The sequence below is a fragment of the Meleagris gallopavo genome, chromosome 8 (genome assembly GCF_905368555.1).
Source record: "Meleagris gallopavo chromosome 8, MGAL_WU_HG_1.1, whole genome shotgun sequence".
Classification (NCBI taxonomy): Eukaryota; Metazoa; Chordata; class Aves; order Galliformes; family Phasianidae; genus Meleagris; species Meleagris gallopavo.
The window spans coordinates 15,256,465-15,269,353 of NC_139411.1; the positions used below are offsets into that span (position 1 = coordinate 15,256,465).

The 12,889-nt window shown below is 44.1% G+C and overlaps 1 protein-coding gene across 4 annotated transcripts in view; it reads right to left on the bottom strand.

The window, feature by feature from the left end:
* ZSWIM8 (zinc finger SWIM-type containing 8) overlaps positions 1-11,666 on the bottom strand; it is a 73,073-nt gene extending 61,407 nt beyond the window's left edge. For all 4 annotated transcript variants that reach the window (XR_014884879.1, XR_014884878.1, XR_014884877.1 and 1 more), the window contains exon 1: positions 11,213-11,666. Coding sequence is in view for 1 of the 4 variants with exons in the window: in XM_010714378.3 (XP_010712680.2) it covers positions 11,213-11,390 (178 nt within the window). In the remaining 3 variants the exon portion in view is untranslated. The remainder of the gene's footprint in view (positions 1-11,212) is intronic.
* Positions 11,667-12,889: the final 1,223 nt, after the last annotated feature.

The window sequence follows — 12,889 nt, forward strand, 5'->3', positions numbered from 1 at the left end:
TTCTTAGACATACGGAACTTAAGCATTCAAGCCACCAACGAGCTATGCGATTAGCCTCCAACATGGATTAACAAGGCTTCATGTTTGTACACTTTCCAAAAGACAAGATAGATGTAAATTTACCAAGTAAGAATTCCAGCAGAGGAATATTAGGGGGGGGAAAAAAAGATCAAAATGTAAGCCTCAAGAATAACAATTTGTCAAATACACAAAGTCAGGCAAATGTGAACACATATTGCGATCTGTGAAAATTGAAGTCCTACAAATACAAGAAACAAGGCATGGATAGATTCCAGAAGGTCATACAATACTCAATATTCACAGCTTTAGCAAATTTTGCTGTGTTTCAAGGAAGAATCTGTCACATACATTGACAAGACGCCAGTAATAATGGCTTGACTACAAGTAGGCATTGTTTCAGTGAATATATCTAAAAAGAGTCCAGGTGGCAACATGGCTAACTATGCTTCAAGGCTACATCACTTCTTCCATTCTTTAACTCTGGCTGGGGAGACACACTCAAAGCAGCACCTTTACCAATCTTTAGCCTAACGAACAACAAAAAAAAAGTAGTTAAAAAAAAAAGTAAAATAAAGAATATAAAATGAGATTTTAAATGTTTTCTTTTCAGACTTCTACTAATGCATTAATCCTGTTTACCAGTATTTCCAGATGGCAAATAAAGGCCATCATCTATTTGTTTTTTTCACCTCTCCAAACAGAAGAGGAAGCCAGAGTTGGCCCATGCCAACTCACCAGCCCCACTGGTTCAACAAGTCACCTCAGTGTCTGAACTCGTGAGGAGGAAGTACGACTGGATGCCTCCCTCTAAAGTTTCCCACTGCTTGCAGAAAAACCCAGGGCAATAATTCTTTTATCATGCTTTGCATCTATATTTTTGTAAAAAATATGGACTTTTGTCTCCGACCTCCCTCTTTCACCTTCTCTAAGGCTGTTCTCTCCTGTATTGTAGCACCCAAGAGCAGATGCAATTTCTTCTGCAGACAGACTTTTTTCATCTTCCTCCTTTCTTATCCATTTATCCTTTCCCTTTCTTCTACATGCCAACCCTCATCTCATCCTTGAAAAAGGAGCTCAAAAGCTACACTATTTGTCCCACAGCCGCAAACTAAACCTAATGGTCAAAAGGAAGACAAAAAAGCCAATGAAGCATCAAAAAATATCACTCACATTCCCTACTTGCAGCAGCCAACTGAGGATGTTAAGAATTTGTTTAAATACACTACTCCTGCAACTCTTCTGAGTCTCCTTCTGAGAAAAGGGAATGTCTTAACTTCCCCATTTTTTTCATTACTGCCCATTTATCAATAGATTCTTATTTAAATGCAGAAAAATCAGCACATACATTTGCCAATTGAATATACATCTTAACAGAATAAACGAGGTCAAATGTAGTTAAGTACCAACATTTTCTCCTTTCTTTTGTTTTTGTTGGAGTAAAATAGAAACACTAATAATGACTCATAATAGTAATGTTTGATTAAAACCAGACAGTTTTCACAGAGTCATTTATCTCAAAATATGTAGCTCCTCAAAATTGTAATAGGTATATCACAGCCTGACAAAGTTCTTTTGTTTCATTCTTTTAAGAACTTATTATGTTTCCAGCTGTATGGAAACAAATACATATGAATGAAATGTATTCAAAATAGCACTCTCTCTATAAGCTGCATCTTCAGCTGCTAAAGCACCAATAAAAGCATGGTAAAGAAATCAGTATCAATGTTTTCTGATGCTGGACAAGGAGTAGGTGGCACATGCCTTGCCAGAACGTTACTGTCCTTCCACAGATGAAAAAACAGGGAAAAAAGGATGCATCAGAAAACTACACAGATTCAACATGAGAATCTACTTGTTGGCAACCCTGTGTACGCTCATGGCCCATGTTCACTATCTTTATTGATGACCTGGACAAAGGGATTGAGCATACCCTCAGTAAGGGAAGAAGTGTTAACCTACCTAAGCATAGGAAGGCCCGACAGAGGGACCTGGACTGGCTGGATTGCTGGGCTGAGGCCAATGGGATGAAATTCAACAAGACCATGTGCTGGGTCCTGCACTTTGGCCAAAAAAAACCCAGGCAACGCTACAGGCTTGAGGCAGAGTGGCTGGAAGACTGCGTGGAAGAAACGGACCTCGGTATGTTGGTCAACACTTGGCTAAATATGAGCCAGCAGTATGCCCAAGTGGCTAAGAAGGCCAACAGCATCCTGACTCATATCAGAAATAGTGTTGGCAGCAGGAGCAGGGAAGTGATCATCCTTCTGTACGCAGCTCTGGTGAGGCTGAACCTTCAGTACTGTGTTCAGTTTTGGGCCTCTCACAAGAAAGACACTGAGACCATGGAACGTGTTCAGAGAAGGGCAACAAAGTTGTGAAGGTTTTGGAGCACAGGCCTTATGGGGAGCAGCTGAGGGAGCTGGGATTGTTCAATTCGCAGAAAAGAAGGCTCAGAGCAGACCTCATCACTCTCTACAACTCCCTGAAGGGAGTTATGGTGAGGTGGGGGTTATAGTGAGGTGGGGGTCAGCCTCTTCCCCCACATCGCTAGTGATAGGACTAGAGGGAATGGCTTTAAGTCGTGCCAGAGAAGATTGAGGTTGGACACTGGGAAAAATGTCCTCTGAAAGAGTGTTCAGGCACTGGAATGAGCTGCCCAGGGAGGTGGTTGAGTCACTGTCCCTGAAGGTATTCAAGAAATGCTTAGAAGCTGTACTGAGGACATAGTTTAGTGAGGAACTATCGGTGGTAGGTGGACGGTTGGACCAGATGATCTTGGAGGTCTTTTCTGACCTTAGTGATTCTATGAATAACATGTGTGGCATTTTAAAATTAGAACCAGCATCTTAAATATCTTGTACATTATGCGTGGTTGCTCTATAATCTTTAAAAAAGTTCTAGCTCTATATATTATTGAGTTTAGACATACATGCCTTCAATTATACTTCTGCAGAGTTTGGAAAGGGGTAAAAAATGAGAAAGAGGGAGGAAAGAGCTTATGACAGGTAATGTGTATAAGAATAAAGTTGAAAAATCAACTTCTAGCCATTATACTATTTAAAAGTACTCTTACAACTGCTTTTCAGACTTACAATTTGGATGGGGCCCTGGGCAACCTGATCTAGTGCCTGATTTAGTGGTTGGCAATCCTGCCCACAGCAGGGGGTTGGAACTACATGATATTTGGGGTCCCTTTGAACCCAAGACAACCTATGATTTTAATGACAGAAAAAAAGCTGTTACCTATGAAATCACAATAAAATCTTAAAGAGATGTTTGCACTTTAAAGAGCTAAATAATACTCTGGTTTTGATTCTTTCGCTATTTACTTAGAGGTACAAAGCCCCAAACCATATCAAAATTAATTACAGATATTTTAAACAGACAAATATTTACTCGGGAAGTTCATTAAAGTACGTAAAACATCTTTTGAAGCTGTGCATTCCTTTCTTCCCCTGGAACAAAGTACTGTATAATAACTAGGACAGGAGACAATTAAGGGGAGATGGTTTCTGCTCCCAGTTTTGTAACTGGCATACCAGACATTGATCAAATCACTGACGTCCATTTCTGTTCCTTCAAAGATATACTGCACGGGGAAGGGGGGGTGTTTGCTCAGAAGACTGTCCTGTGCTCCTTGATCTTTACTTTTTTATTGACTTCTTTATTATTTCTGGTTTCATATTTCTTGGCATTTAACTCACTTAATTATCTTCTTCTCAACATACTAACATGAATTGTATCACTCTGTTATCATGGACTATCAAGAACTTGATACAGACAAGCAAAACACTCTCTTGTTCACTAAATCGAGATGCACACACCTTTCCCTTCAATTGTGCACTACTTTAAAAACAGGCAGAGACACCTTTGTCATACTCAGTAGCCAGGAGGCTCACTTCACCACTTAATCCTGGGCATCACGACCAAGCAAAGATTCATAACCTACACTACCCAAGCAGCAGCTTTCTCAGTTCTCAAAACCAACATCCACTTGAGTACTTAAAACAGTTATAGTCCTCTACCAACTTTTGTAAATAGATGTAATTACTGAATTTATATGTGCTTAAAAATGAATTTTTCCATAGTTATTACACAAACACTGCAAGAAAGACATTGATTTGAGAATGTCCTACACCAGAGAGGGAACAAAAGGCCTGCTCACAAGATACATCTGAAGTTTTACTTATACAATTTGTATGCAGAAGAACTTTTACTTGGGATATATTATATTAGGAAACAGACTTCCATAGGTCTGCTAAGTTCAGTTCTCACTTCTTTTCTCATTGAAGCTGTGAGAAATAGAAAATGTTAAAAGGTTTAACTTCTTCCTTATACAGGTTATTATATGGCTTTATTGCTGTTCCTCAAAATGAACCAGAATTCCAAAACTTGTAAACTTGCATGTTAAATCACATTTAACTGATGTCTCTTCAAACACATGGATCACGCTGCTATATAGCAGAAGCAATACCACTACAGAGCACGAAGCTGACAATAGCTCGGTGCAACATGCAAAGCTCCTGGACCACCTCTGCACACTGAACAATCCTGTCTGCCTTCTGCAAACTTCCATCACCTTCTGAACTCGGCAACTGGCAAAGAATCACTGATGATCAAGTGAAGAGTCACAGAGATTCACCCACATTTAGGATGTTAATCCTTCAAAAGGAGACCCAGAACAAAGCAGATTCTGAAACTGAATAATCTGCCTAGAGATGAGAATAGATTGAGCTCTAACTTACATTTTTTTCTCCTGTACTTTTTCTTATTTCTATCATAAACAAGTAAATACATGTGTTCTCTTTTGCAGCAATGGGTTTCATCCCCCACTGCCCCCCCGCTGGTGACCCCAGGCACACAGTGGGGGCACAGCTCCATGCACAGCACTCTGCAGTGCCTGTACACGTGTCTCCTGCTCACCCTTCCCGCTTACAGTAACAAATCACGTAGAGATTAAAATACCTGCTTGAAGTACTCAAAGAAGCAAACCATTTTTACTGTAAGCATTAAGAGAAGTGACATATGCAACACACTTACATGTATGAAAACAAAGGGCTGTTTTAGCACGTGTTATCCTGGGTAAAACACTCAATAAAAACACATTTGCATTTAATTGTTAAGTCACACTTCTCTAGATAGCTATAAACTTCAAACATGAAGTGCAGCTCGAGGTGCTTTGTCTTCACTTTGTTTTCATCTCAGGAAAGAGCTAGTTATCTACAGGTAAAATATATATAGATGGGCTTTATTTTTATCCTTTAGCAATGAAGAACGGGTCAAATAAAAATAAGGGAAGAGGTTATAAAGAAATGGATAGGAAACAAAGGGAGAGCACAGTCCAGCAGCCAGGCTTAAACCTGCCTCCCTACCACTGCTTCACCAGAGGCAAGCACACCCCAGAGAACAGCCCCACCGGCTTCAGTCCACCCAAAACACACATCTGTATCTGTGATCACAGGCGTTCCGAAACACAGGGATCACCTCAAGGGGGAAGGAAGGAGAAAAAACACAAAGAAAAAGCCACGAGAGCCAGGAAGGCCTCCCAGTACAAAGAGGAGACACTACAACATGGAAAGAACATGCAAGACTTCTTCTGAGGGGAAGAGAAGCCTATCTAAAGGAAGAGGTTAGAAGACAGCAGCAGAGTCAAAAATGGAGCGGCCATTTCCAATCATGGCAGTAAAAATGCATTTTTCCTGACAGCTTCCTGAAAGGGTTTCCCCGGTGCCATTCTTGAAGAGAGGGGTGCACACATTCAGTTACCTCAAAAAGGCTCAGGAGCGCACAAAAGAAATGAGAAACACATGAGAAGCATTCATCCCGAAAGGCAGAAGTATCACTGCATCGTGACACAACCTTCGGGTTTGGTAGAAACTTCTGGACAGCTTCTGAAATGTGCACCGCAGCTCTGGAGCCCCGCACTTAATGATGCCCATCGGTCCTGACAGACCAGCTCCGACTTCTCTGCAGTGCCTTCAGCTCTAATGAATTGACTTTGCCTCTGCAGCTGGCAGAACCTCTGCACAACCCTCAGCTTGTGCTTCAGCTGCTGCTGTGCAGTGAGACAACACTGCCAATCACTATGGATAACAGGATGCTGTACAAAAATAGGGGAAATCCACTTACTAGGGTGAGAAAATACAGAGAAACCTTTTTCCTACCAGCAGCTAAGCCTCCACTGTCACGTTATCTTTCCTCAGTGGACAGCTGAGCTCTGCTCATTTCGTAAAGCATTTGCAATATCCTGCCACTAACATTCAGATTTTTAATTCCTATGAAGAACTCAATAGGCAGCTGGTACAATACTTCAGTACAATAGTCATTGTTTGGGGCTTTTTAACATTATCAGTGAACTTGTATATACTGTAAGAGGTATTTAGGCTAAAAGAGATTACACTGTATCACACTAAGAAAAACCAAAGTAGATGAATTACATCTGTATCTCCCAGAAATACAGACATAACCTCCCCCATTCCATACCAGAGGCACAAATGCAGCAGAAAAAAAAAAAAAAAAAAAAAATCAACTGCAGCTGTCCAATACACAGTAATAGCAAGAAAAGAGCAAACCGCAACGTTCATTTCCAGCCTCCTCAGGCTCTGAGTGGGCACCCTGTATGACACCAACACTCTCTTCCAAGAGCAGTCTGAAGAGCACACCACATAAAGAGATTACCTGTTTCTCTTGATGTCTCCTACTGCAATAACCTTTTGAGCAAGGGTTAACTTTAATTTATTGAGTTCTAACTGGCAATCTTGAGGAAGAAGTGTTGCTCTCTAAGCCATTTCTTGTTTGTCCTTATAAATTAACGAAAATCAGCCACCATCACTTTACCTCAAAGACACAATTCAGACTTCTGCCAGATTGTCTCCCTAAACCAATCACATCTCCACCTCAGGCTCTGTCTATTCTCTGCCAATCATTCCCTCACTACAGCTTGTATTTTTGAGGCACTGTGCCCATTACTTAACATGGTGGGCATTCCTAACAGCTTGGAAGTATACAAACTTCCTTAGGCTGTATAATGAGAATATTTTCAGGAGATGACTGCCTGAATAATTCTTACTTTAGCTCAAGGCTTTTTTTTGAAGTACAGTACATAATGCTTGAAGGAAGGAAACAAAAGACCAGGTGCCTATTGAGTGTAGTTTCAATGCAACTCACCATCACACTTTCTGTAGAAGTGAATGAATAAATACAACTGAACAGAAAATACTGTGAACACACTATTTACCAATCCTACAGTATTTGCAGCAACTTTTTAAGTGTTTGGTAAACACCGATTCTTCAGAAACTGTAAGAGACTAAGGGTGGGAAAACACTTAGAGGCTCTGAGGAAGAAACAAAGTCACAGTAGTGAGTTTGGAGATCTAAAGATAACTGATAACAAAACCCTTAGAGGTATACTATAATAGAATGGCTTAGATCAGAAAGGACCTTAAAGATCACCCAGTTCCAACCTCTGGCCATGGGCAGGGCTGCCCCCCACCAGATCAGCTGCCCAGGGTCCCATGCAGCCTGGCCTGGAGCACCTCCAGTGATGGAACACCCACAGCTCACTGGGCAGCTGTGCCAGTGCCTCATCTCTGAGTAAAGAATTTCCTCCTAACATCTAACCTAAATCTCCCCTCTTTTAGTTTAAAGCCATTCCCCCTTGTCTTATCACTATCAGACCATGTAAAAAGTCTGTCTCCCCTCCCCATTTATAACCTCCTTTCAAGTACTGGAAGGCCACAAAGAGGTCTCCCCAGAGCATTCTCTTCTCCAAGCTAAACAAGTCCAGCTCCCCCAGCCACCAGGCTTACGTCAATTGCCAATGAAAAATGCAAGTACTCTAAAAAGTGAGAAGGAAAATCAGAGAACCGTACTGACTCTCATAAAGGGTTCCGGGAAGCAAAAGACAATCTAGAAAACTGGAAAGAACGTAAAGTGTGTGCTTCCATTGGTAGAAATGCAATTCACTGGTGGAATGTAACTTGACTAGAAGAAAATGAGTTGGAGCCATAAAACAACTTGAGGAAGCAGATGGTTCTGAAAATGCTGCAAAGACATTGTTCTTCAAAACATCTACTCACAATGACTTGAGCAATGTCTGCCCATTACTTACTTCAGCCAGTACAACTGCCAGTGTCTCATCAATGATGTATACAGGCAAATATCAGTTACAAGCATTATCTTATTCAAAAAGAAAAAAAGATAGGTAAAAGCAAGTAATGAAGGCAGTCCATTACCCGAACGAGACATTTCTAAAATAAAAGTTCAAAATGATTTGCTAAGTTCAAAAGGACTCTTGGTTTCCCCAGAATTGACATGCTTTGCTGAAACTTCCTCTGGGATTTCACTACAGGTGAATCAGTGGAAACTGAGAAGAGCCACAATTCAAGGGCATCCATAAGGGAGACACAATGGGCTTCTCCTTCACACTATCAGTTCTACATTTGAAGAGAATACTCTTGTATAGAAAGCAACATAAGAAGACAATAAACTCAGTGAAAATTAAATGAAAGAAAGAACCGTGTTAATGGTAGTATTAAAAACACTTGAGCACAAAGCAAAAAGCTGCAAAATTTAAAAAGCCTGCAAGTGGTGGGGATGGTGGTTTGTTAGTTTGTTTAAGAAGAGGAATCCCCAGCCAGCAGCACTTTCCTCTGTCTCAAGAGGATTCTCTTTCAATTAATTAATGACGAATTGGACTCTCACAGGGACAAACTCAAAACAATTGAAAAAGTTAGAAATCCTCTCTATTACATAACGCATCTGACTGATCCCAAATCAAAACACAGCCTGAGCTGCCTGACTGGAGCAAAAGGCTCACAGAATGTAGTTCTTCTTGGCTTCCCTTCGCATTTTAAATCAAAGCACTCTGCGTCTAACCTCATTTTTTGCTCACATAGGAAGCTACATCACAGGCTACTGCAAAATGGTAAACCATGTCAATAAAAAAAATACTCAGGCTGAACTGAGAACTACCACACTTTAGAAGACTCAGTATGACTAACAAGCCCAGGATTTGGCAAGTTCTTGATGTTGCTTTTTTTGACTACAAAAACAATGTCACAAAGAGGCGTTAAAAATAGTTAAATCTGCACAAGTTTCCTGAAATCCAAGCAGATTCCAGACAATGAAAGGTTCCAAGTCAGCCCAGGCTCACTGGCAACACATTGCATATAGAAAAGTACCTGCAAGAGCTCTGTGTCAATGGTATCATGCGTGAATCTGTAGAGTGGATAAATAACTATTTATGCAACTAATCCATGCTCATGCACTTCTCAAAATATCCCCACATTACAGCAAAGCCTTTGTACAAAGGAATTAGGTCTCTCTGCAGATAAAACCTTAAAATATGAATTAAGTACCAACAATGCCACCCTTGCCTACACAGGCTGAAAAGTCTGCAGAACCTTGAACAGCAACATCATCGTACCATGTAAATTATTACAATTATCACAACAATGATGTCAGCTGTTATGTTTCCCATGTCAAGTTTCAAAAATACACAATCTACTGAACCAGTTTTTCATTTTAATATGCAACAAGTGGATGCCAATAGAGGAGCAATTGCTGTTTGCTTTCCAGTTTGGTCAAGAGAGCCAAAGGTACTGGGCTGGGCCCAGGAAAACACAAAATCACATACCAAAGCCCTGGAGATCATGCAACTAAAAACCAATCACCTGTTCAAGTACCAGTCTGACCGGCAGATCTCACACAAACCAGTTTTATACATCTCTGCTGAACTCGAGTCTTTCCACAGCAGCATGTTTTCAAAACCTCAGCTCCTTGCAAGCACATTACTAAACACAAGACTTAAAGCAAAACATGAAGTTTACCGTGCCCAGCTCTTAGCTCTGCATCTCAGGATTCACAGCTTCCAAAAGCTAATTCCAACACTATCCATCCACTTTGCAAAAATAAGATGTTTCATAGGAAAGCCACACACCCTGCCAGCATGACCGGGATACCAAAAGCCATCCAAGTTGGATGTGCATTCAGCATTTCTCTATCTTCTTCTTTTAATTAATTTCTTTTAAATGCCCATGCAATCCTTAGCTCTACACCTGATCAGTCAAGAGATGCAGACAGTTACATATCTGGGACTACAGGGACAGTTCACATAAACTAAAAGTTTAAAAATTAAGCTGCTCTGGAAAGCCTGTGGTTAATGCAAAGTGTACTTTCTAGTCCCAACCTAGTGACAAATGAATGTTTGTCCATAGCATAACGCTGTCAGATTTTAGCACAACTCATTAACTGAACTCTCAGCATAAGGCCATCACTCAGCAGCTCAGTCAGAGAGGCAGTAACAAGGGAGCTATGGTCACAAAGGCCAGAAGTAACAGGGAAAGCACTGACACCAGACTAAAAGAAAAGAAAGGAGATGAAAGGAAGAGTAGGGAGCACTCATGCAATTTCTGCTAACTGTATATCTGTCTCTTCTTACTGCAAATGCCACCTAGACTCTAGGGTTAAGATGCATCAGGATAAAAGAGAAATTGTGTTTCAGTTAAAAAAAAAATCAGGGAAAGAATTAACAGCTATACAATGGTTTTAAAGATTTTTTTTTTTAATTCCTAATGCCTTTTTCCTGTCTACTATTAAAAAGAAACAATTATCAGAAGAAAGGAAATGAAACAACTCTTCTGAAGCAGACACATGGTGGTTTGCTTGCCCCTCTGTCACAGTCACAAGGCTTCTCGTTCTACTACTACAAAACAATGTTTTCATTTTAATAGAAATAAGAGAAAATTACAGAAACAGGTAAGAAAACTAGACTGTTCTATACAAATACGTGAAGTTGTATAGCAGGTATAAGAACCTTTATGACATCTTAGTCTAATTTAATCAATGCAACAGGGACCCTATGTGAGTATAACTATTCCTGAACAAGTTTGTGCTTCGGTTACTAAAGGCTACTTTCAGATTTCCAACAGCAAGTTCAGAAAACATACTCAGAAAAGCAGCACGACGGTATTACTGAGATCACACAGGTGGGAACTCATCCAAAACACTGCTTTGTGTTAAGATCCCACATAAACTCTCATCTCAGCCTGTGGTAAGAACTGCCCTCACAGCCATCCCACACCGCCCTTTCCTCACACCTTCAGCAGCCCGTGGCTCTCTTCGTCCCCAGCGCCTCACACCCCTGCCACCACGTGTCCTCAGCACGCCCGAGGATGCCAGGCGATCTCACCTTTCATTTTGACAGTGGGAGAATTGGGTCCGGCCGATTGCTTCCGCCATCCTCTCCAGTTCTGGCAAAGGCTCTCTGCCTCCGAGATGAAGGAACAAAGGGAGTCCTCCTCAAAGTGATCAGAGTCCTCGAAGGAGAACCTCTCCCCGTCCTCCCACTCCGCAAACATGAGTTCCATCACATCCAAAAGGCGACACGGGGAAAAAAGAAGAAAGAAGAAAGCAGAGCTGCTCGCTTTAACAGGTGGATGGACCGAAGGGTTCCTGGAGTACTTAAAATATCAGTTCCGTTTAGATCCCCGTGCTACGGTACCAGGAAGAACAGAGCAAACGCCACCTTGAAGCGGGAGAAGCGGAAAACCAACGCAAACTAGAGGGCTGCTTGTAAAAATCCCAGAAAACGAGGTCTTAAAAAAAGTTTTAAAAATGTTTATGTCCACAAAGTGTGTCCGACCCCGAGGGGCGGCCGCTACGCGGAGAGGCGCTTCCAGCCCGGGCAGGTGCGTGTCACAGCCCGGCGCTCCCGACGCCAGCAGCCCCACGTTCGGACCCGCAGCGGCCGCGCACCGGCCGGGGCTCCCTGCGCTGGTGCTTGTCTCACTCTCAGGGCAAAGCCCCGCCGGGACCGGGCCTCCTCCCGCCCGCGGCACCGCAGGAACGCCCCCAGGGGGGCGGTGAGCCCGAGCGCCGACGGAAGGAGGGAGCTCGGCGGAGCCGGGGCGTCCGCGGCGGGGGCAGCGCGACCTCCCGGCGGCTCGTCACCGGCGCGGGCGGGCGGCGGGCGGCGGCTCCGGCCTCATGGGGGCGCGGGCGGGGAGAGCCCGGCGCCGGGGGCCGGCGGCGAGCGGACGGGCGGGCAGGGGCGGCGCGGCGCCGCTCCCGTCACGGCCAGAGCCCGCGGCTCTCGGGACCCGCGGCCGGCAGCGCCCCGCGCGCGGACGCCCCCCCGTGCCCGGCCCGGCGGCGGTTCGCTGTCCTGGCGCGGCGACGGCGGCGAGTCCCTGCCCGGCGCGGGCACCAAGATGGCTCCGCGCTTCCCAGCTTCACCTGCGACACCCCCCCGCCAGCTGAGCCCCGCTTCCGCCGCCGCGCTTCCGGCTTCCGCCGCCTGGCGGGCGCGTGGGGCATGCCGGGCCGGAGCGGCCGGGAGCGGGGCCGGAGTCGGGGCCGGGTCGCGTCCAGTGACCGATCACCGTGGCCGAGCGGGCAGTCAGGACCGGGCTGGGGGAAAGCCGTGCGGCGCCTGAACGGGTGGCGGTAGCACGTAGCAGCCGTGCCTCTGCGAGAGCGGAGCGCTTCAGTCTTTCTTTTCTTTCAGAATACTCTCGCGGAGCGGACGGGGTCACGAGGATATGCGCGGGGCCTCGGCCGTCCCTGCACGGCGGCACCGGGGAAGCGCGGCTCGTGCTGAAGTGCGGTGCTGGGACCCGGAGCGAACAGCACGTAGATTGCGCGAGGAGGAAATATCGGCTGTACGCGTCTGGCGTAGATCAGAGAGCAGGAAGCTGCCCGGTGCCCTTTCCGATTATTGTTTTTCTAAGATGTTTTAGGAAAGGAGACTGAGTAAAGAGACAGCGCCGTTCCCCTCCTGTTTTATTGCCTCATACAGCAATAAATCGGAGGAGCAGCTTTCAGGAATAGCAGCCGCAGTGCACTGCCCTCAGGGCTCAGGCCAAAA